Source organism: Bufo bufo, chromosome 3 (assembly GCF_905171765.1).
Source record: "Bufo bufo chromosome 3, aBufBuf1.1, whole genome shotgun sequence".
Lineage (NCBI taxonomy): Eukaryota > Metazoa > Chordata > Amphibia > Anura > Bufonidae > Bufo > Bufo bufo.
The window spans coordinates 382,857,372-382,880,276 of NC_053391.1; the positions used below are offsets into that span (position 1 = coordinate 382,857,372).

Sequence of the window (22,905 nt, forward strand, 5' to 3'; positions counted from 1 at the left end):
CTCCGGTGCGGTCATCTCTCCGCTGGTGGTTACAGTCCCCTCTTCTGGGCAGGTCTTTTCTGCCACTCAACTGGTTGGTGGTTACAACCGATGCCAGTCTCTTGGGCTGGGGAGGCGTCTTTCCTCCCCGATCCGTCCAGGGCATTTGGTCTCCATCGGAGTCCAAACTCTCGATCAATGTCCTGGAGCTGAGAGCGGCCCTTCTGTCTCTACGACACTGGACTCATCTGCTGAAGGGTCATCCAGTTCGTGTACAATCGGACAACGCCACGGCTGTGGCGTACATAAACCACCAGGGGGGCACTCGCAGCGCTGCAGCAATGCGGGAGGTCACCAGCATTCTCCGTTGGGCGGAAGCCCACGTCCCGGCCCTATCTGCAATTTTTATTCCAGGGGTGGACAATTGGGCGGCGGACTTCCTCAGTCGCACCACCGTCGACCCCGGCGAGTGGTCTCTTCACCCGGAGGTATTCGAGGCCATTTGCCTTCGTTGGGGCATACCGGATGTGGACCTCATGGCCTCAAAATTCAATCACAAGGTCCCCGCCTATCTGTCCAGGGCCAGGGATCCGGGAGCTTGCGGAGCCGACGCCCTCGTTCTTCCTTGGCGAGGCTTCGCGCGCCCATACATATTCCCTCCCATCCCTCTCCTGCCCAAGGTCCTTCGGAAGATCGCGGCGGAAGGCGTCTCGGTGATTCTGGTCGCTCCGGACTGGCCCCGCCGGTCTTGGTATGCTGACCTCATGCTGCTCCTGGCAGACGCGCCCTGGCCACTGCCCGCCAGGGAAGATCTTCTCTCTCAGGGACCGATCTTCCACCCGCGTTTAGGGTCCCTACGTTTGACGGCGTGGTTGTTGAGACCACCGTCCTGACACGTAGGGGTTTTTCTGCGGACGTCTGCACCATGATCCGCGCCCGTAAGCCGTCCTCTTCTAGGATCTATTATAGGACCTGGAGGACCTTTTTGGGGTTCTGTGCCGATCTGGGGATTCCTCCGCTCCGCTTTTCTCTCCCCACCGTTTTGTCCTTCCTGCAGAGCGGACTGGCCCAAGGTCTAGGCCTTAGTTCTTTGAAGGGTCAGGTGTCTGCGCTGTCCATTTTGTTTCAGCGCCCACTGGCCCCCCTTGGTCCTGTCAAGACCTTCCTTCAGGGCGTGGCTCACGCGGTTCCCCCGTACCGCCCTCCGGTACCGCCCTGGGACCTGAACCTGGTTCTCTCAGCGCTCCAGGCTTCTCCTTTCGAGCCTCTGCGGACGGTTTCCTTGCGACTTCTGTCCTGCAAGGTTATTTTCCTTGTAGCCGTCACCTCTCTTCGGAGGGTGTCCGAATTGGCTGCACTCTCCTGTCTGGAACCTTTCCTAGTGTTCCACCAGGACAAGGTGGTTCTTCGTCCGGTCCCTTCCTTCCTTCCTAAGGTGGTCTCCGCCTTTCATCTGAACGAGGACATCGTTCTCCCCTCTTTGTGTCCTTCCCCTTCCCACCCGCGGGAGAGGAAGCTTCATCGCCTGGACGTTGTCAGGGCGCTCAAGATTTACCTGGAAGTAACCAGCTCTTTCAGGCATACTGACTCGCTCTTTGTGGTCCCGGAAGGGTCACGCAGAGGGATGGCGGCATCCAAAGTTGCTATCGCCCGTTTTGTCAAGATGGCTGTTACTGAGGCTTATCTCGCCAAGGGCAAGGTTCCGCCCCTTGGTGTTACTGCTCACTCCACTAGAGCGGTCGGGGCTTCCTGGGCTCAGAGGAATCGGGCTTCTACGGAGCAGATTTGCAAGGCGGCCACTTGGTCCTCCTTGCACACCTTCACCAAGTTCTACAGGGTGCATACTCACGCGTCGGCTGACGCTGCTTTAGGCCGTCTGGTGTTGCAGGCGGCAGTTGATTGATGCCTCTGGTGTTGGTCTAGTTTGTTCTGGTCCCTCCCTTCTGGGACTGCTCTGGAACGTCCCATGGTTTCCTGTGTCCCCCAAGGAATATGGGCGAGAAAAGGAGACTTTTGTATTACTTACCAGTAAAGTCTCTTTCTCGCTCTTCCTTGGGGGACACAGCACCCGCCCTTCATTTGGGTTACAGTTGTGGTTCCGGCTTGGTTGCCCCCGTTGGGGCTTGACAGTTCTTTTTTCCGGTTGGTGGTTATCTTTCACTACTTGGACACGCAACTGGCAGTCTCTTCTCCAGGCTGAAGGGTATAGCTGATGGAGGAGGGGCTTACAGCTTTCACTTAGTGTCACGCCTCCTAGGGAGCAGAGCTATACCCATGGTTTCCTGTGTCCCCCAAGGAAGAGCGAGAAAGAGACTTTACTGGTAAGTAATACAAAAGTCTCCTTTTTCCAGTGGTGGTTTGGGTGCTATCCTCCTTCCCTGCTTCAGAGGGATATCTACATAATGTATAAGTAAATAAAAGCCTATGATCTGGGTTTTAGGTGCCGATGTTAGAACGATCTCCTGTACCCATCGATCCTGCACCATGGGAATGTCTGATCTATGACACTAATAGCTTCTGATCTAGGTGCTGTTTTTAGTTCCTGAACCTTTTTAGGTTCCAATGTGTGCACCTGGACTAGAGGCTGCTACTTACGGCTGTCTCTGGTCACCCCCCTGAAGCAGGAAAGTCTTTTCATGGGTATGCTAGGTGGAGGCTTCCGCTTAGCAGTGAGCCCGGTGAGGTCACCAGCACTAATGGGCAGTCTCTAGTGCTGCCCTAGCCTGTAAGATATAGACCGCCCATTAGTGCTGGTGACGTCAATGGGAACACTGCTAGGCAGAAGCCTCCGCCTAGCAGTGTGACCAGGGCTGTTGTAACCAACATCAGCCCTTGCCCTGCGCGATGCACCGCAGGGCAAGGGGGAGCTTCGGAGCATGAAATGCTTCACTCAGAGGGGCTGCCTGGGTGAAGAAGGGAATATGTCCAGGTTCAGCTCTGAACCCGGACAACCACTTTGTTTCTCTAAAGAATGGTTCTTGCCAGATTCTGCTAAGTTAAAATAGTGTACTTCATGTTTGTTAAACTCTAAATGTATCTCTGCTCTAAAATAGTCTTGACTGTTGAAATCCATCAGAGCCCAGCTTTTATTTTCTAAACTGCGCTGAAATGTAGGCTCTGGTAGCTATAGCTTACAGGGCTAATGTTCCACTGAGTCAGGTGTGATACATGAGGCTCTTTGTATCTCCTGAATGCCATCCAGTACCTGCACAGGGAATGCACTGTTTTACCATGAATAGGACTATAATAGTCAGACATTGGTTCCTGTAATAATATTTCCGGTGTTGCTGTGACATTTATAGTTTTTATCTGCTTCAGACAAGAATGCAGGCAGACCGCGCATATTTCTTCCAGCTCTTCCCGGCCTAGATTGCAGCCATGTGAGTGGGATTTGAAGCTTGGCTACACCTTCGCCTCTAATCCTCGTGTCACATGCTGCTGATCTAGGCTGTGACTAGGAATAGTGCAGTCATGTTCAAATGTGAAAATGAATCACAATGTGATTTTACATGATTAGATCAGACTGTAATAAGGTCAAAATCCCATTGGTAGTACTCCTCTAGATGGTGCCTCATGCTCTGTGCTCCCTGTATATATTGCCTCTGGGGAGTGCCGTGGCTCCCTGAAACAGCTGATTGGCAGGGATGCCTGGACTCTGATCCCCACTAATGTGATAATGTATGGCTTATCTCCTGGATAACCCCTTTAACTTTCAGACAACCTTTTGGATGGATTTCTTTTGCCATTGCTACCTATGGGCAGATCACATACAGTTTTATAGCGGTTAAAGACGACCTTTCATGGGTCTGAACATTTTAAGATGACTATCTGTATATGTAGAGCGGCGCCCAGGGATCTCACTGCACTTACTATTAGAAAAAAAAAACTCCCAGACTGTTAGCTCTGCGCTGTCCGATCGGACAGCGCTACAGCCAGGGAGAAGGAACGCCCAGGCAGAAACGGGGCAGACTCCTCCCTGGTGTTCCGATAGTAGCAATTACCATACAGCGCGGGAGAAGGTAAAGGGGCCACAGCGGGCGAACTGAGCGGCGCCCAGGGATAATAAGTGCAGTGAGATCCCTGGGTGCCGCTTTACATATACAGATAGTTATCTTACAATGTTCGGACCCGTGACAGGTCCTCTTTAACTAAAAGCTTTCTTTGTCTTATTGCAGCTGTTTGAGTTAACCCCTGCTTATTCTTCAGAAAGCTACTAAGATCTTGCCTGCTTTATGTTAATGCCATGCTTACGCATTTCATTGTATCTAACCTATCTGCATATAGCTAACTCCAAGCTCACATCTGCAACTGAGGCTATCAGTAGGATCTGAAAAATCCTTGAAAAAATTGTGCAGCAGGTTTTTTTTCTGTAGGCGGGACTTAAAACTTGCTGAACTTTTCTAACAGAAAAACTAAACTCTACAAAGAAAACTAAGTTGTGTGGGTTTAAAGAACCTACTTGTAGACTGTAATCCACCTTTTATATAGTAAGTATGATAATTCTTGGACTTATTAAAACATTTCAATTTTAAATTGGTTTTCCTGCTATTCCACGTCATTTCCATCCCAGGGTCGCATGAATACTGTATTAGCAAGTTACATATTAGTTTTAGCATGTGTTTTTTAAAAGCATTTTTTTTCTTTATTTTTCTTTATTATTATTTATTTTCTTTTGCATTTTTGTTCTGTGAGGTTTCATGCATAATTTTTCTTTAGTTTTTTTTATTTGTATTATATTATTTTTGTTTCCTACCCTCCCCATTGTTTCCTTTTTGCATGTGAATTTTCATGTATACCTAGGCATGACGGCTATTCTGATGTCTTCGGCTGGGCTCCCCGTACGTCTTACTTCTGCATCCGCACCCGCCAACCCACACGTGGCCAGTAAACGTGATAAAAACTCAGTTAGGAGATTGAGGAAAATGCCAAAGAAAGGTAGTTTATCATCCCTTTCACACCCCTTTTTTCCTTTTCTATCTTTTTTTATTTTAGGCTACTTTCACCGCAGTTTTGCTTTCAGTTTGTGAGATCCGTTCAGGGCTCTCACAAGCGGTCCAAAGCGGATCAGTTTTGCCCTAATGCATTCTGAATGGTTAAGGATCCGTTCAGAATGCATCAGTTTGCCTCCAGAGCGGAACGGAGGCAGACACCAAAGCGCTGCTTGCAGAGTTTTGGTCTCCGCCTGACGATGCAGAGGCAAATGGATCCGTCCTGACGCACAATGTAAGTCAATGGGGACGGATCCGTTTTCACTGATGCAATATGGCACAATAGAAAACAAATCCGTCCCCCTTTGACTTTCAATGGTGTTCAAGACGGATCAGTTTTGGCAATATTAAAGATAATGCAAACGGATCCGTTCTGAACGGATGCATGCGGTTGTATTATCTGTGCTGATCCGTCTGTGCAGATCCATGATGGATCCGCACCAAATGAGTGTGAAAGTAGCCTTAGTTGTTTTAATGTTAATACTGCACTACCTCAAAAATTATCCTTTTCTAGCTCACGGTATTGTCATCTCGCATACCTTTTTTAAGCTTAGAAAAGATCTTTAAAGGGTTTCTGTCACTCCAATTTTCGCTATTAAACAGGCTGACATTATAGATGTGAAAATGTCGCCTGAATTTAACTCTGCATTTCTTTTAAGTATGCCCTTGTTTTCGTGTAATTTTAACTTTTTATTATATGCAAATGAGCCTCTAGGAGCAGGGGAGGGGCGTTGCACCTGCTCCTAGAGGCTCCGTTCACCCACCTCATTTCCACGCCCTTCTGTCTTGATTGACAGGGCCAGGCCAGCGTTGGTTCTCCTGCTGGTGCCGTCCCATTCAGTATTCGGCGCAGACGCGGCCAGCAGGAGAACCAACGCTGCCCTGGCCCTGTCAATCAAGACAGAAGGGCGTGGAAATGAGGTGGGCGAACGGAGCCTCTAGGAGCAGGTGCAACGCCCCTCCCCTGCTCCTAGAGTCTCATTTGCATATAATAAAAAGTTAAAATTACATGAAAACGGGGGCATACTTAAAAGAAATGCAGAGTTAAATTCAGGCGACATTTTCACATCCATGTCCGCCTGTTTAATAGCGAAAATTGGGGTGACAGAAACCCTTTAAGCTCTGTTCAAGCTAATGAAGAGCATTTTCTCAGCGTTCATTTAAATGCTTTGCTGCCTTTTTTTTATTCTTCCTCTTTTTTATTTTAAGCATATTTTTTAAGAACTTTTGGTAATGTTTTAAATTTTCAATGTCAATATCTACTTATTTAAAGAAAAAAAAAACTTAAATCCTTCAGTTTCCACACTGGTCACTAGGCCTTATAACCGGCAACACATCTTGGTTTGTACGGATGATTATCATTACAGGCAGAATTACGAGCACAGCTAATAAAAAATAATAAAAAAAATCACTTGTGTGTTGCGTGAAAATAGCAGCATGTTCTATATTCTGCAATTTTCACGCAACGCTGGCCCCATGGAAGTGAATGGGGCTGCGTGAAAATCGCATTGCATCCGCAAGCAAGTGCGGATGCGATGTGTTTTTCACTGATGGTTGCTAAGAGATGTTTGTAAACCTTCAGTTTATCACGCACGTGCAAAACGCATTAAATCGCATTGCACCCACGCGATAAAAACTGTATGTGATCGCAGACAAAACTGAATAAACTTGCTTGCGAAATTGCGCATTTCCTTATCATCCACCATGACGGCTACCATAGAGGGATTGACCCTTGTCCTCTATAGGGGCAGGAACACAGTTTAAAAGGCCACCACCCACTCTCACCCCCCTCAGTGTTTCCTGTCCCTATGGAGCACCTACACAGAGCACCTCCGGTGGGAGGTATCGCTTTAAGAAGAAATTGTTCGGTACCTGTATCATTCCTATCTCCCTCTGCCCTCCTGCAGTACATTCCAACACTGGGCTGAGGTGTAGCACTTGAGGGAACTCGTCCCTGTTATCGGGGGCCTGCTTTCCCTCTATGACCCGGGATCTCCTTTCCCTCCGGTGAGGAAGCAGACCGCCATAAGTGCGGCACGCCGGCATCCTTACCTGCCGCAGGTCCGGCGCTGTGGCATTTCCGGGTGGGGGCGGAGCTAGGCAGCAGTGGAGAGCGCGCACATATGAATGACGTCAGTCGGCGCATGTAAGAGCGGAATATTTGAATGATTCCTGCCTCCACTGTGAGTCCTATTCAGCTCCAGGAGTCATGTCTGCTCCAGATACCCCAGCAAGCCACATGGAATCGGCGGACCCTCCCTCGGCCACTCCAACAGTGAGTTACCCTGTGGGGGATAAGAAACAAATTGTTTCTTTCGGTGTGCCTTATGCTTGTCTAATGCATAGTTGCTCCTCTCTTTTATAGGGGGCAAAAGCTAAGATCAAGGCCAGAAACGCAAGTTGTGCTAAAAGGCTACAGGAAGGCTATCCTAAAAAACTCTGTCAGCCTTGTATTAATGATCTGGTAAAAGAGGAACAGCCGCCTATCCTCATGGAGGTTAAGTCCATGATACAGAGCGAAATTAAGTCCTCCTTGGCCTCGCTTAAGTCTGTTTCCTTACCTCCGCCCAAAAAACCCAGAATATCTATTCCATCCTCCTCTGACGATGAGGACATGGACTTGGGTGCCTCCGACTCCAGACAGTTTGATCACGACGACAACTTGTCTGGGGCGAAATTGTGGAGGATGCAAGGAAATTTTACTTTTCTTCTTAAGACATTGGCGATCTATTGGGAGCCGTACGGGCTACTATGGGCATCGAGGATGTCCAAAAGCCCAAATTGGTTCAGGACGAAATGTTTGGGGGACTTAGAACAAAGAAATCTAAAGTCTTTCCTGTAAATGAAAACATAAGGGACATGATACTAGACGAATGGAGTGATCCTGAAAAGAGACTGGGGGTCTCTAGAGAATTTAAACAAAGATTGTTGTTTGACCCGGCCTAAACAAAAATCTTTAATGAGACACCAAAAATCGACATTCAGGTCGCAAAGGTGGTAAAGACTTCCCTCCCATTTGAGGACTCCTCACAATTATCTGACCCTATGGAGAGGAAAGCTGATTCTCTGCTACGGAAATGCTGGGAGACTTCCATGCTGGGTATTAAGACCAACATAGCTGCGACATCAGTTGCCAGAACTATGTACATCTGGCTTAATGAGCTTGAAAATCACTTAAAAAAAAACAAGACTCCCAGGGAAGAAATCCTAGGTTCCATCCCCCTTCTTAGATCCGCCACGGCCTTTTTAGCTAACTCCTCTGCAGAATCCATCAGATTCGCAGCGAAGGACTCGGCTCTATCAAACGCTGCGAGAAGGGCGCTATGGGTTAAGTCCTGGGGGGGTGACTGAGCATCAAAAGCCAAACTGCTCTATTGCCTTCTCTGGAGAGTATGTGTTTGTGCCTGTTCTCGACACAATCTTTGAAAAGGCAGCGGACACAAAAAAGGGGTTCCCAAAAGAGAAAAAGAAAGAGAAAAAAACTTTTCGTCCCTACTCTTCCCAGTCAAAATCCTATAGAGGTAAAGGGAAGACGGGACGATGGAGTTATCCGAAAGGAGGCAAAGGCAGGGGTTTCCTCCTCAATCCCCAAAATAAACAGTCCGATAAGCCAGCGTCAGGGGAAGATTGAGGAATTTTCTATCGCCATGGCAGAAGGTGACCAAAAAATCCCTGGGCCCTAAATATAATCCAAAGCGTATACTGCATAGAATTTTCCTCAAAACCCCCTAAAAGATTTCAGGTGACATCCCACAACCCAAGTGTGTTACAAAAGATTTGGCAGGGAGTCTCAGACTTAAAAATTTCCGGCGTCATAACAGAGGTCCCCAAGCCAGAAAGGGGAAGGGGGTTTTACTCAAGACTATTCCTGGTCCAAAAACCTGACTGATCCTCTCGTACCATCATAAATCTCAAAGAATTAAACAAGCGCATAACCTACTGAAAATTCTAAATGGAGTCGATTGCGTCCATAATTCCCCTAATCAAAAAAGGGGCATACATGACTTCCATCGACCTCAAGGACGCATACTATCATGTCCCCATACATCAAAAATCGCAAAACTACCTCAGGTTCGCGCTAATAGATCAGAAAGGCATAATAAATCATTTTCAATTCACAGCGTTGCCCTTCGGCATTTCTTCTGCCCCAAGGGTTTTTACGAAAATTATAATAGAAATTATAGCATATTTCAGACTAAAGGGTCTAAAAATTTTTCCTTATTTAGACGACTTCCTCATTGTAGGAGAGTCTTCACTGATAACATCCAGATTGACCGACTTTGTCATACAAGAGATGTCAAAACTGGGCTGGTTAATAAACACTAAAAAGTCTTGTTTAATACCAGACACGAAAATAACATTTCTGGGAGTATTGCTAGACTCAGGTTCCCAGTCATCATCCCTCCCACTAGAAAAGCTAGAGGCTTTCAGGGAAAGGATACAAAAATTCCAGGCTCAGAAAAATTGCTCCATAAGAAAAGCCATGAGCATACTGGGGTCAATGACATCATGCATTACGACCGTAGCTTGGGCCCAAGCACACTCCAGAACGACACAAACCTGGATACTGCGGAATTGGGACGGAGACCAATCCTCCTTAGACGGAAAACTTTCTATTCCTCACCATGTAAAACTAGACCTAAATTGGTGGCAAGAAAGAAAGAAAGAACCTATTAAATTGTGTAACCTGGGAGACAGTCCCAGAGGTCCAAATCATAACGGACGCAAGAGGCCAGGGATGGGGTGCGAAAGTGGACTCTTCAAACTGGCAAGGCAAATGGTCAGACGAAGTAAAAACCAGATCGTCAAACTACAAAGAGTTGAGAGCCGTGTGGGAAACCATAAAAGTATCTCACAACTTACTACTCAAAAAACATCTGAAAGTATTTTCAGACAATACAACAACGGTAGCCTACCTATAAAACACCAGGGGGGCACGAAATCTCCAGGTCTAAAGAAGCTTGCAGAACAAATCTTCTGATGGGCAGAAGAAAATGTTCTTTCCATTACAGCCGTCCATTTGAAAGGCTCAGAAAATATAGGAGCAGACTACCTCAGCAGGAAGACTCTAGACCCCGGGGAGTGGTCTCTGTGCCAGGAAATTTTTCTGAAGATCTGCAAGAAATGGGGAACCCCCCAAATAGACCTGTTCGTGTCAAAACAAAATGCAAAAGTAAATTGTTTCTGCTCTCTAAATCCCAGAGACCATCCTTGGGCAATGGACCCTTTCTCCGTCAAGTGGACGTGGGATCTAGCGTACGCTTTTTCTCCCTGGGCTCTAATTCCCAGAGTCTTGCAAAAAATATCGAGGGATCCCGTAGCAGTAATACTGGTAGTCCCATATTGGCTCAAGAGAAGCTGGTTCTCCATCCTAACTGAGCTGGCCATGGAGGATCCATGGGAAATTCCATCACAAGCGAACCTTTTATCTCAAGGGCCAATCATGCATCAGAACCCCAGCCTGTTCAGACCATCGGCATGGATCCTGAGGGCGAAATGTTAAAAAGCAAGGGCCTTCAGGAAAGGTTATCAATACTCTAAAATCTAGCCGTAAAAGTCACCACAGCTATTTATCTTAAAATATGGAAGAAATACTGCTTCTGGCTAGGGGATGCCTCTCCCAATAAATCTCCCCCTTGCATTCCGAAAATTTTAGATTTTCTCCAAAGGGGCCTGGACATGGGACTTAAACAGAGTACGTTAAAAGTACAAATTTCCGCATTGGGAGCTTTCTATGACTCTGACCTATCCAGCCACCGATGGATTAGGAGGTTCATACGAGCAGCGTCCAGAATAAGACCGTCCCTTACTCCGTGGGTACCATAATGGGACTTAAATGTAGTATTGAGAGGTCTGACGAAGCCCCCATTCACGCCTTTGTCAGACATCTCTATCAAACACCTGTCGTACAAGACAGCATTTCTAATCGCCATTACATCGGTCAGACGCTTGGGGGAAATCCAGGCCCTATCCTGCCGAGAACCCTACCTTTCGGTATTTCTAGACAGAATAGTGCTTAAAGAGGACCTTTCATCAGTATAATTTTAATTAACTAATAACCCTACCTAATAGTGCGGCTTCCACTGATGTTCCCCCTTTTTTTTTTTTTTCGATTTGAAATCGACCACCGAATGTTGAAATAATAGCCCCGTTTGTTCTGGTGCAGCGCCTGTCACTCAAGCGCTTTTTTGTATGGGGCGTTGCTAAACTTTTTTCTTTGCTATGGGCCTTGGCTGAGAGCACAGCCAATCAGAGCGCTCCTCTCTCAGCCAGGCAGATCAGATAGAAAGATCAGCGAAAGATCAGATAGACCGGCCGAGGGACGCGACGGGTGTGGAAGCAGCGGTACGAGCGGCAGGGTAAGTATCATAATCATCCCCTAGACATCGCTGCAACAGGATGTTATGAAGCTAAAGTTCTCGCGAGAACTTTAGCTCCTTCTGCCTGGCTGAGAGAGGAGCGCTCTGATTGGCTGCGCTCTGATTGGCTGCGCTCTCAGCCAAGGCCCATAGCAAAGAAAAAAGTTTTGCAACGCCCCATACAAAAAAGCGCTTGAGTGACAGGCGCTGCACCAGAACAAACGGGGCTATTATTTCAACATTCGGTGGTCGATTTAAAAAAAAAAAAAAAAGGGGGAGCATCAGTGGAAGCCGCACTATTAGGTAGGGTTATTAGTTTATTAAAATTATACTGATGAAAGGTCCTCTTTAAATTAGATCCGGCTTTCCTTCCCAAGGTGGTGTCAAACTTCCACAGAGACAAGGAAATCATTCTGCCATCCTTCCCTACAGATGTTCTTAGCCCAGATGAGACACCATTCCATCTCCTGGACGTATGAGAGGCCATTATCCTGTATCTGACAGTCATCAAAGATTTTAGGAAAGATGGTAACCACCTAGTTCAGTTTGCAGGACAAAGGGAAAAAAAGTTTCCAAGGCCTCTACCGGGCACTGGATTAAATCTACTATCTCATGCTGTTACTCCATGGTAGGTCTGTCTAGCCCGACCAACATTAGAGCCCATTCCACCAAGGCAATGGCATCCTCTTGGGCACAGAAGGCTGGCGTCTCCCTAGATACCATCTGCAAAGCTGCTACCTGGTCAAGTATAAACACGTTCATAAAACACTATTGTGTTAATGTTTCAGCTGGTGCAGACCTGTCCTTTGGTAAAAAAAAAAATCTGCAAGCTGCTATTACCCCCTCCCCCCTCCCAACCAAGTAATCTGGTCGTTCTCTGTGGTAGCCGTCATGGTGGATGATAAGAAAAACTGTAATTGGACTTACCGGTAATTTGGTTTCCTTGAATCCACCATGATTGCTCAGATATTCCCACCCTGTATATATTTAAGATCTGAGTATGACGGAACAGTCAGGTTTTTGCTCGCTCAAAAAAAAAAGATAGACCGATCGACAGACCGACATCTCTATCTATCGGTCTATACTTATTGAGATGAGCTTTATTTTATAGACACTTAGGTTGCACCCACTTTGGTAATTTGTAAACACTGAGGGTGAGAGTGGGTGGTGGCCTTTTAAACTGTGTTCCTGCCCCTATAGAGGACAAGGGTCAATCTCTCTGGTAGCCGTCATTGTGGATTCAAGGAAACAAAATTACCGGTAAGTCTAATTACGTTTTTTTCACTGAGCGCATCCACAACGCATCCGGACCTAATCTGCTCACTCTAGTCTGCAAGGGGCCTTACCTGGTGTCCAAACGAGCAGCTCATCCTGGCTCAGAGTGCAGTATAGTACATATGCAATATGAGTGTTTTACCGGTGAAATGCCAGATCAACCATGTCTGAGGCATTTTATGGTTAATCTGGTTTCAAGTTACAGTGGCATAGGAAAGACTTCTATATGTTTAAAATATTGTAGTCTGATGTCATTGTACCTTGAAGGAATACTGCACTACAATAAAAGGGTCAAGGCACTGTGGTGTGCACCCCTGCCCCTTTTTTCTCTAGATCGGAGTTCCACAATTATACATTGATGATCTTTAGTTCTGAAATACTTTGACTGTGTCTGCTCTCCTGTGCCAAACATGTATCCTGTTTCACTACAGATCCATTTAGGTATATAGACATTATTATTTATTCCAGAATGCTGTACAAGTGATAAAGGTTTATATGCATACTATAATAAATAAATAAAAAACTGCAATAAACATGAACAAACTGACTGGTAAAGAAGAAGAGGGAACACTACACTTGAAGGGATTAAAATCAACAAGGAGGCAATGGTGGAAGCTGCTAAGATGGTGGTATTGAAGTGGCAGCTGGTTACTGTAGACTATAGGCTATCTAGAAGCATTAGTTTTTCTGGTTGCTTTTAAAAGCTTGGCTATTCTGATGGAATAGTGTGCCAGATTTTGGGGGATGCACAAGAGAAATTTTTAAGATTTTATGAGGAGCAGATGTGGAGGGGATGGGTTGTAGACAACCTTGTTTTGTTGACTCTGGATTGAAGAAAGAATGGATACAAGAAATGTTTTTGAATCTGCAGAAGGTGCTAAGGGCTAGGATGTGCAGGGACATGGCCGAATCAAATGTTATCCCAACGCAGTGGACTTACGGGACTGGGAAAAGTATGGAGCCTTTAAAGGCAATGAGCTGTACCTGCACTGAACCTGCAGAAGTTTCTGAACAACGTTAGTAGAGAAGACTATACAATTTCAAGTGCCTTTTTGGATCAAAATATGCAATACTCTGAAATTTAGTAAAAAACCAAAGTTGCCAACTTGTGTTGAGTACTGAAATATAATACTCAAAATATTCATATCCTATATTCTTTGTTAGCTGGAGGCCAAGTGCTAAAGCTAGGTATAGGACCCACATCGAACAGAGCTTGCAAGTGCCTTTTGAAATGTGGAGATGAAAACCATCCTGAAGTCCAAAATAGGCCATGTCATTAAAGGGTTATTCCCATTTTGGACATTGGGGACATATTGCTAGGAGGGTGATGTCAGTGAGACTTCTGAAAAACCCATAACTTTATTATATTTCCGTTCCTATAGCCGTAAGAGCTTTTTTCAGGATGGATTATATTTTTTAATGTTTTGTTACTTAGAAAAATGTGGGTGACTGTGTGGAAAAAGCACTGCAATTCCTCTATTTTTGGGAGGGTTTCATTGTGTTCACTGTGTGCTCTAACTTCAGAATTTTATTGTGCAGGTCACTATGATTATGCCACTACCAAATTAGTATAGGTTTTTGTTTTTCTACTTTTGCTAAAAAAAAAAAATAATCTTTTTTTTTTAATGAAAACTTAATTTGTTTTTGTGTTGCCACATTCAAAGATCATAGCATTTTTATTTTTCCGTTGATGGAGCAGCATGACACGACTAACAATTTTATGTTGAGTTTTTTTCATTATTTTACTTAACAAAAGGTGTTTGTAAGCAAAAAAAGTTTTTTTTTTTTTCTTTTTTCGATGTCCCACTAAGGCACTTAAACATGCAATAGTCTGATCCTTTGTGTATTTTTGTATTGCAGTGTATCATATCAGTTACTGCTGTAAAAAAAAAAAAAAAAAAACACACAATATAATGCCTATTCGTGCCATGCCCTTGGCATCTGTACATGGCAGCCCTGGGTTCCTTTGTTGAAATCTCAACACCCTGAGATTGCATCGTGGGGGACGCAAATGAGTACATAGAGGGTGGAGGCTCCCTCTCTCAAATCACTTGGATCTAAAGGTTTAAACTGCCAGGATCAGTGTTATCTACGGTGCCAGCTGTAGAAGATGTGGTAGTGTTTTATTTTAACAATAATTTTTTTTTGCTGATTTCTCCTGTAACCATGGCTTACATATAAGCACTTGTTACAGGTGGAATACAGCCTCCAGACTGCACTGCAGAGCTCATCTGGGAGCAAAGCAGGAAGCGACATGGCCACTTACTGATCTCTATATGCAGTGCTCATTGATGAGTAAAGCAAGGACAGTAAAAAAAAAAAAATGATTTGCCTTCTCTTTGGAGAGTCAGCTACATGATGTGCAGGGATAAAAGTGGTCGTCCTGTACGTTTATAGTCTATGGGTGGTCCAGAACTCGTTCAATAACTGCCAGTACATATTTCATCCCATGGACAAGCATAGGGACTTAGAATAAACACTTTCATGTGGGACTAAAGCTGCTATCTGTAAATAACTGGATATTTTTTTCGGTTTCTTATTCCCTGCAACTGAAGCACTAACCCATAGTGCCTGCATATATATGTGCAATCTTCCATTGTCAATCACTCAAGAAAGTCACAAATGTATAGAAGCATCCTGAATGGTTATCAACTACTTAACTTTTTATGTTTGTAATGGTGACCAGTAGCAGTGGCTCCATAGTAAACCCCTGAAAAAATTTAGGCAAGTGTGAAATAAATTCATTATAGATGACATAGCTATAAAACATCTTCGTCTACAATTGGTGTACATGGGATTTGCATAATAGTTTATCTATGTCTTAGACACTTGCCCTGAAGACTGTTTGTGCGGTCACATTACTCTTGTGTAGGGCGCCTGAATGGGTTACTTGTCGGGGATCGTAAGACCAGATCTACCATCCTGCGTCATGAGACGTTCTTGATTTGGGAGGAGTGGTTATGGACAATGGGCTCATTCTGAGCTCAGATTAGCTGTACTGCCATGTTGCAGAATACGTTTTCTAATGCATCTACTTGTTCCTTCTGGAACATTTTCTGACACAAATAACCCTGACCTTTTTATGTGCTTATTCTGGAGATTGTGATTGCAATTAATAGACTACTTCAGGACGCTGGATAACATGGTATAGCTGGGGTACTTGTATCTTAAAGCTTCAACAAAAATTACACCTTGATGTTAAAAATATTTATAACATCTAGGAAAAGCACGAAGGCGGACATTTATTAAGACTGGCCTTTTCTATACTGGTCTCGAGTGCCCCTGTGCGGCTGGAGGAAGCGCCATAGTTTACTCTACATAGTTTGGCGCAACAGACTTGACTACGCCAGCATAGATTGAAGCTATTTTCCATGCCAAAAACTCATGTGATAAATGAGCTGGGGCTGCCGTCCCGCCCGCTTCCCCACCCACGAAACGCCCCCTTTTTTTGCCACTTTGGAAAAGTGTCGTGAGTGGGGGAAAAGTTGCAAGTTTTAGCGCACTTAAGCCATGCGCTAAGACTTGCAACACCTTAAGCTTCGTTCACATCAGCGTTCAGCCTTTCCGTTCTTCTACTCCGTTATAGGGGCAGGAAAAACGGAAAGGACAGATTCGGCACATAACTGAGCCGAACGAAGCCTACGGACCCCATAGACTATAATGGGGTCTGTTAGGTTTCCGCCCAGAGGAAGATTTTTGAAGCAAGATTTTTGAATCCTGCATGCAGTACTTTTTGTCTCCGCTCCAAAATAATCTTCTGAGCGTAAACCTAACGGACCTCATTATAGTCTATGGGGTCCATAGGCTCCGTTCAGCTCAGTTATGTGCCGAATCCGTCCTTTCCGTTTTTCCTGCCCCTATAAACGGAGTAGGAGAACGGAAAGGCTGAACGTTGATGTGAATGAAGCCTTACTTCACTTTTGGCATGATACATGTCCTCCTTAAGCCTCATGCACCGTGTTCCGCGGCCGAGAGCGGTCCGTGGTAACACGGCCTGGATTCCTGTTGAGAGCAGGAGCGCACGGCGTCATTGGTTGCTATGACGCCGTGCGCGTCATGCTGCCGCTGCACTACAGTAATGCACTATACGAGTATATTACTGTAGTGCAGCGGCGGCATGAAGCGCACAGCGTCATAGCAACCAATGACGCCGTGCACTCCTGCTCTCAACAGGAATCCAGGCCGTGTTACCACGGACCGCTCTCGGCCGTGTGCATGAGACCTTAGTGTGTAAGTTTAGAGCTCCACGTATGCTTTTGGTAATTTTACTACTACAAAGAGCTCTCATTTAAGATGACTAAATAGGAGATTGCAGCCTGATACTTAGTGCAACTTTCTTTCACACAATTGTATTTTTGTCCTTGTGCTTTCTGTGTGCGCAGTTGATTGCACATGGATAGCGCACGGACCCATAGAAGTGAGTGCTGTTCATACCACCATTTTTCAACATGTACTTGAGGGTCTGTGCCAAGAAGCTTAGGGCAAGTCCTGTACTGGGCTTAGTTTTACGGAACGCAGAACAATTAAAGAGACAATTAAAGAATTATTTTTTTTTTTTTGCATGTCTACTTACTCAGTGTCCTACACGGAGATGTGGATATTTTCCATGTTAAAGGTGTCCATAGCCTTTCAGATATGGAAATGAAGAGGTTTTCTTGATAGGACAGTCTTTTTTTTCATGTGCCTTTTTTAAAGGGGTTATCCAGTGATGAAAAAGATTTTATGTAAAGCAGGGATGGCTAACCTGCGGCTCTCCAGCTGTTGTAAAATTACAATTCCCACCATAGTTGTAGACCGTCTGGCATGCTGGGAGTTGTAGTTTTGCAATAGCTGGAGAGCCGCAGTTTGGCTATCCCTAATGTAAAGGCTCAGGAAATAGAAATGATACTGGATTTGCCTATCGCCACTGCTCCCTTTCCAGTGCCTACTGGATCTCTTCTTACTGATCATTATTTCCTGATCCCCACTCAACACAAAGTAAATCCCCTCTAAGCCACTCACTGACTGCACTTTTGACCCACCACAGCCCCTCTTTATACACTCATTGAAGGCTTTTGTCCTTCAAAACATCATAGTGAGGTGTATTCCACTGTCACCAGATCCAGTATGAGTTAATTTTGTTTTAGTTTTTTTGTGATATAGCGATATATTTGTGATATAGCGAGAGAGATATATATCTATATCTATATCTATCTCTCATCTCTCGCTGGTCAAAAAAATAAAGGGAACACAAAAATAACACTTCCTAGATCTGAATTAATTAAATATTCTTCTGAAATACTTCGTTCTTTACATAGTTGAATGTGCTGACAACAAAATCACACAAAAATTAAAAAATGGAAATCAAATTTTTCAACCCATGGAGGTCTGGTATGGAGTCACACTCAAAATTAAAGAGGAAAAACACACTACAGGCTGATCCAACTTTTGATGTAATGTCCTTAAAACAAGTCAAAATGAGGCTCAGTAGTGTGTGTGGCCTCCACGTGCCAGTATGACCTCCCTACAACGCCTGTGCATGCTCCTGATGAGGTGGCGGACGGTCTCCTGAGGGATTTCCTCCCAGACCTGGACTAAAGCATCTGCCAACTCCTGGACAGTCTGTGGTGCAACGTGACGGTGGATAAAGCGAGACATGATGTCCCAGATGTGCTCAATTGGATTCAGTTCTGGGGAACGGGCGGGCCAGTCCATATCATCAATACCTTTTGTATTGCAGGAACTGCTGACACACTCCAGCCACATGAGGTCTAGCATTGTCTTGCATTAGGAGGAACCCAGGGCCAACCGCACCAGCATATGGTCTCACAAGGGGTCTGAGGATCTCATCTCGGTACCTAATGGCAGTCAGGCTACCTCTGGCGAGCACATGGAGGGCTGTGTGCCACCCCACACCATTACTGACCCAATGCCAAACCGGTCATGCTGGAAAATGTTGCAGGCAGCAGAACGTTCTCCACGGCGTCTCCAGACTCTGTCACGTCTGTCACATGTGCTCAGTGTGAACCTGCTTTCATCTGTGAAGAGCACAGGGCGCCCGTGGCAAATTTGCCAATCTTGGTGTTCTCTGGCAAATGCCAAACGTCCTGCACGGTGTTGGGCTGTAAGCACAACCCCCACCTGTGGACGTCTGGCCCTCATATCACCCTCATGGAGTCTGTTTCTGACCGTTTGAGCAGACACATGCACATTTGTGGCCTGCTGGAGGTCATTTTGCAGGGCTCTGGCAGTGCTCCTCCTGTTCCTCCTTGCACAAAGGCGGAGGTAGCGGTCCTGCTGCTGGGTTGTTGCCCTCCTACGGCCTCCTCCACGTCTCCTGATGTACTGGCCTGTCTCCTGGTAGCGCCTCCATGCTCTGGACACTACGCTGACAGACACAGCAAACCTTCTTGCCACAGCTCGCATTGATGTGCCATCCTGGATAAGCTGCACTACCTGAGCCACTTGTGTGGGTTGTAGACTCCGTCTCATGCTACCACTAGAGTGAAAGCACAGCCAGCATTCAAAAGTGACCAAAACATCAGCCAGGAAGCATAGGAACTGAAGTGGTCTGTGGTCACCACCTGCAGAACCACTCCTCCTTTATTGGGGGTGTCTTGCTAATTGCCTATAATTTCCACCTGTTGTCTATTCCATTTGCACAACAGCATGTGAAATTGATTGTCACTCAGTGTTGCTTCCTAAGTGGACAGTTTGATTTCACAGAAGTGTGATTGACTTGGAGTTACATTGTGTTGTTTAAGTGTATATATCTCAATATATAATTGTTTTGTGTATTTATGCTGATTTTTATATTTTATTTTTTTACTGGTCTATCAGATTCTGGGGTCTCTGGAGTGAATTTAGTATAGATATTTATTGCCACCAGATACCACTTTTATACTTCTTGGTAGGTCTATGCTCGCTTCCCTGTGGACAGTGGGCTATCCCTAGACTACTCCTGGTTTTACGCAGCCAGATACCATACTCTTGTCTATGGGATTCCTCCTTTATCTGCTGGGACTACTGTATCCAGGGAGCCATGTTCTAATGTTATAGCATGGCTCCCCACACACATCCAGGTGCGTTTAAAAAAATAAAAATCTAAAAAAGAATTTCCTTTGGGCAAACACACCCTATATTCCCTTTGCCCAGTCATATGGTTAACAGATAACATTATCAGCTGTGTCTTGCCCTCCAGCCAATATATTTGGTGACCAGAGCTTGGATGGGCCCAGTGTCTCATTTCCAGTCTCATCAATCAAATGCAAGATGGAGCCTAACAATCCCATAATCCTCCACTTGCTTTGGAATTTGAGGCCATAAACCAGGAGGAGTTTATCAGCTGACCAACACACTCCAATTCGGCTATTAACTCTATAAATTCCTGTAAGAAACACAATTACTTGATTTTCCTATTACATGACGTAAAGTCATGATTTTATGAAGGACACGGAGGCGAGTATTGCATTAACTCTCTCTTTACTTCTACCATAGCAGCAAAGAAAAAAAACATTGAGGGTACAGAAACCATGGTAACAACCCCTCCCCTCAATCCCAGTGTATATAAGGTCTGTTCCCACTGGGATCCTCCTCTCTTTGTGTGCTGCCAGGAGTTCCAACTGGAAGAGAAATAACCTTCTGGAAACTTGACCGGATCGACTGGAGAACTTCGTCCGAGACCTCCTCAACTGGAAGCAGAAACACGGAAAACCGGAACTAGAGGCAAAGAATTCTGGAGCATGTTCTCAAAGACCTGACATCTTCAACCTATGAAGAAAAACAATTGATAAGGAAGCCTTGAGAAATCATGTGGGACAAGTATCATACATATAGCACTGTTACAGGTTAACAGGACACAAAATAGCTGAGAAGTTCAACCGACAATCAAGAAGGGCAACAAGGGTGGGGCAATACTCTCCTCCGTGTCCTTCATAAAATCATGACTTTACATCATGTAATAGGAAAATCATGTAATTTTATATCATGACATGGAGGCTCATATTTCAAGTTTAAAGAAGAGCCACCACTGAGAAAAAAAGCTTGAGACTGTGGCCGAAAATAGAATTCACTGAAGGTGGAGACCCTGGCCTGGACCAATCTGCTAGCTTCATGACTTCTTCCAAGCGCGCACCAGAGACAGTCATGGACGTGGCCGCTGCGCTCCGAACCGAGTGTGCAGTAAAAATGGAAGTATCAACCCCCGAGAGGGATAAGATCCACTTGACCCAGCGTGAGAGTGTAACGCTGGCGACTGGGGAGAAAGGTCTGCGGAAGGAGATGAACAGATGAGGATGAGCCGAAGAGCGTAATCCAAGCGTGCGCGATTCATACTCTCGTAAGCAAGCCACAGGACACCGCTGCGGTGAAGAGGGAAAGAATGGATAGGACACAGAATGGATGTTAGTTTTCGTACGTCGGGAGATATTAAACATAACTCCCTCTGGCGTAAACGCACGGGCGTCATGGTCCAAAGCCAGCACATCCGACACTCTTTTGCAAGAGATCAGGCAAAACAAAGTGACCAGTTTCGCAGACAACTGTCGTAATGACAACTGTTCGTTAGACGGCCAAGCAATTAAAAAGTTTAAAACCGTAGACACATCCCAGGTCGCCGAGAAATGCGGTCTCGGTGGCCGGGAAAGACGAGAACCTCGGAGCAGTCTACAGACTAGAGGGTGCTGCCCCGCCGGGCATCCATCAAAACCACTATGTTGAGACGAGATCGCGGACCTGTAAAGGTTGATAGTACGGTACGCTTTACCTTCTTCAAACAAAAATGACAGAAAAAGCAACATGACATTTACAGGTGCCTCAACGGGATCCAGATCCCGAGTGAAGCACCAACGAGCCCAGGAATCCCAAGCCGCTCGATAGGCTCGTCTAGTTCCGGGAGCCCATGCACTCTCCAGTAAGAATCTAGCCGTGTCCGAAACGCCCGTGACGTCCCAGGGACCCACGACACCCTGCATGCGAGGAGTTGAAGAACCCCTACTTGAAGCAACGGGTGCAGCTGACCGGCTGGTCCTTTGAGTAAGTGAGGGTGAGCGGGCTAGAGGAGCGGCTCGTCGACGAGCAATTCTAACAGGTGGGGGAACCGCGATTGGGTTCTCCAAAAAGGCAGAATCAGGACCAGATTGGCGCCGAATCTGGAGCAGAACTCTCGGGATGAGTGTGAACGGCGGGAACGCGTACACGAGGGACCCTGACCACTGTTGGAAGAACAGTCTGGCCGCCAGCTGAAAAACCTGGGATGTGCGTTCAAACGTGCCGCAAAGAGGTCGATCGAGAAAGGGCCTCATCGAGATGAAACGGTAGTGAAGACTGTCACGTCCAGTCGCTGGAGTCTGTCATGAAACGCGAACTCCAGTCCGCCTGAGTATTGTGGAGGCCCAGAAGGTACTCCGCGACCACCATGATGTTCCTAGACAAGCAATGCTCCCAGAAATCTCTCGCTAAGTGTGTCAGTACTGATTGCCGCCCATGCAATTCACGTATCGGACCGCCGACACATTGTCCATACGGAGCCTGATACAGGCTCTGACTGTCGTTGGCGAAACTCTGGATCGCTAAAGAGCCCGCCAGGAGCTCCAGAGCGTTTGATGTGGAGTCGCGACTCGTCCAGAGACCAGGGCCCTCCGGTGGAGATGCCGTTGCAATGGCCCCCCAGCCATGAAGACTGGCATCTGACTCTATAATGAGATCCGGCTGGGGCCCGAAGATCGCCCTGCCATTCCACACCGAGAGATTGTGGATCCACCACATCAATTCCTGTTTGGTTTCCTCGTCTAGAGCGAGGGTGTCGGCATAAGTCTCCCCCGCTCGTAGATGCGCAATTTTGAGGCATTGTAACGCCCCGTAATGAAGAAGAGCCAGAAAAATCGCCTAGATAGACGATGCCAAAAGACATATTATCCGTGCCAGGTGTTTCAGGGATACCTGCGGCAGCGTCAGGGAGTGTCTTAACTCCTTGCGAATAGCTCGCACCTTCGCCTGGGGGAGACTGAGTGTCAAAGCAATGGAGTCTATGGTGAACCCCAGAAACTCCATGGACGTGGAGGGAATCGGACACTATTTTTCCCAATTGATAATGAAACCCAGGTTGGCGATGAGTGCCATGGACATTTCTAAGTGTTCCTGGAGGACAGAAGGACTGTGAGCCATGAACAGAATATCGTCCAGGTAGATAATTAATCGCACTTCCCGGCTGCGAAGCCAAGCCACTACTGGACGCATCAGCTTGGTGAAGCACCAAGGAGCGGAGGAGAGTCCGAAGGGGAGGCACGTGAAACGCCACACCTGGTCGTTCCAGAAAAAACGTAGAA

General features: G+C 46.1%; 1 protein-coding gene across 6 annotated transcripts in view; it reads left to right on the plus strand.

Annotated features, from left to right (window-relative positions):
- The window catches only part of DTX2 (deltex E3 ubiquitin ligase 2), a 115,702-nt gene that overhangs the window by 52,344 nt on the left and 40,453 nt on the right, over positions 1-22,905 (plus strand). For 5 of the 6 annotated variants that reach the window (XM_040424727.1, XM_040424728.1, XM_040424729.1 and 2 more), the window contains one exon: positions 4,780-4,914. The exons of the other annotated variant lie outside the window; for it this stretch is intronic. In XM_040424727.1, coding sequence (XP_040280661.1) covers positions 4,780-4,914 — 135 coding nt within the window. The remainder of the gene's footprint in view (positions 1-4,779; positions 4,915-22,905) is intronic. 6 annotated transcript variants of the gene reach the window in all.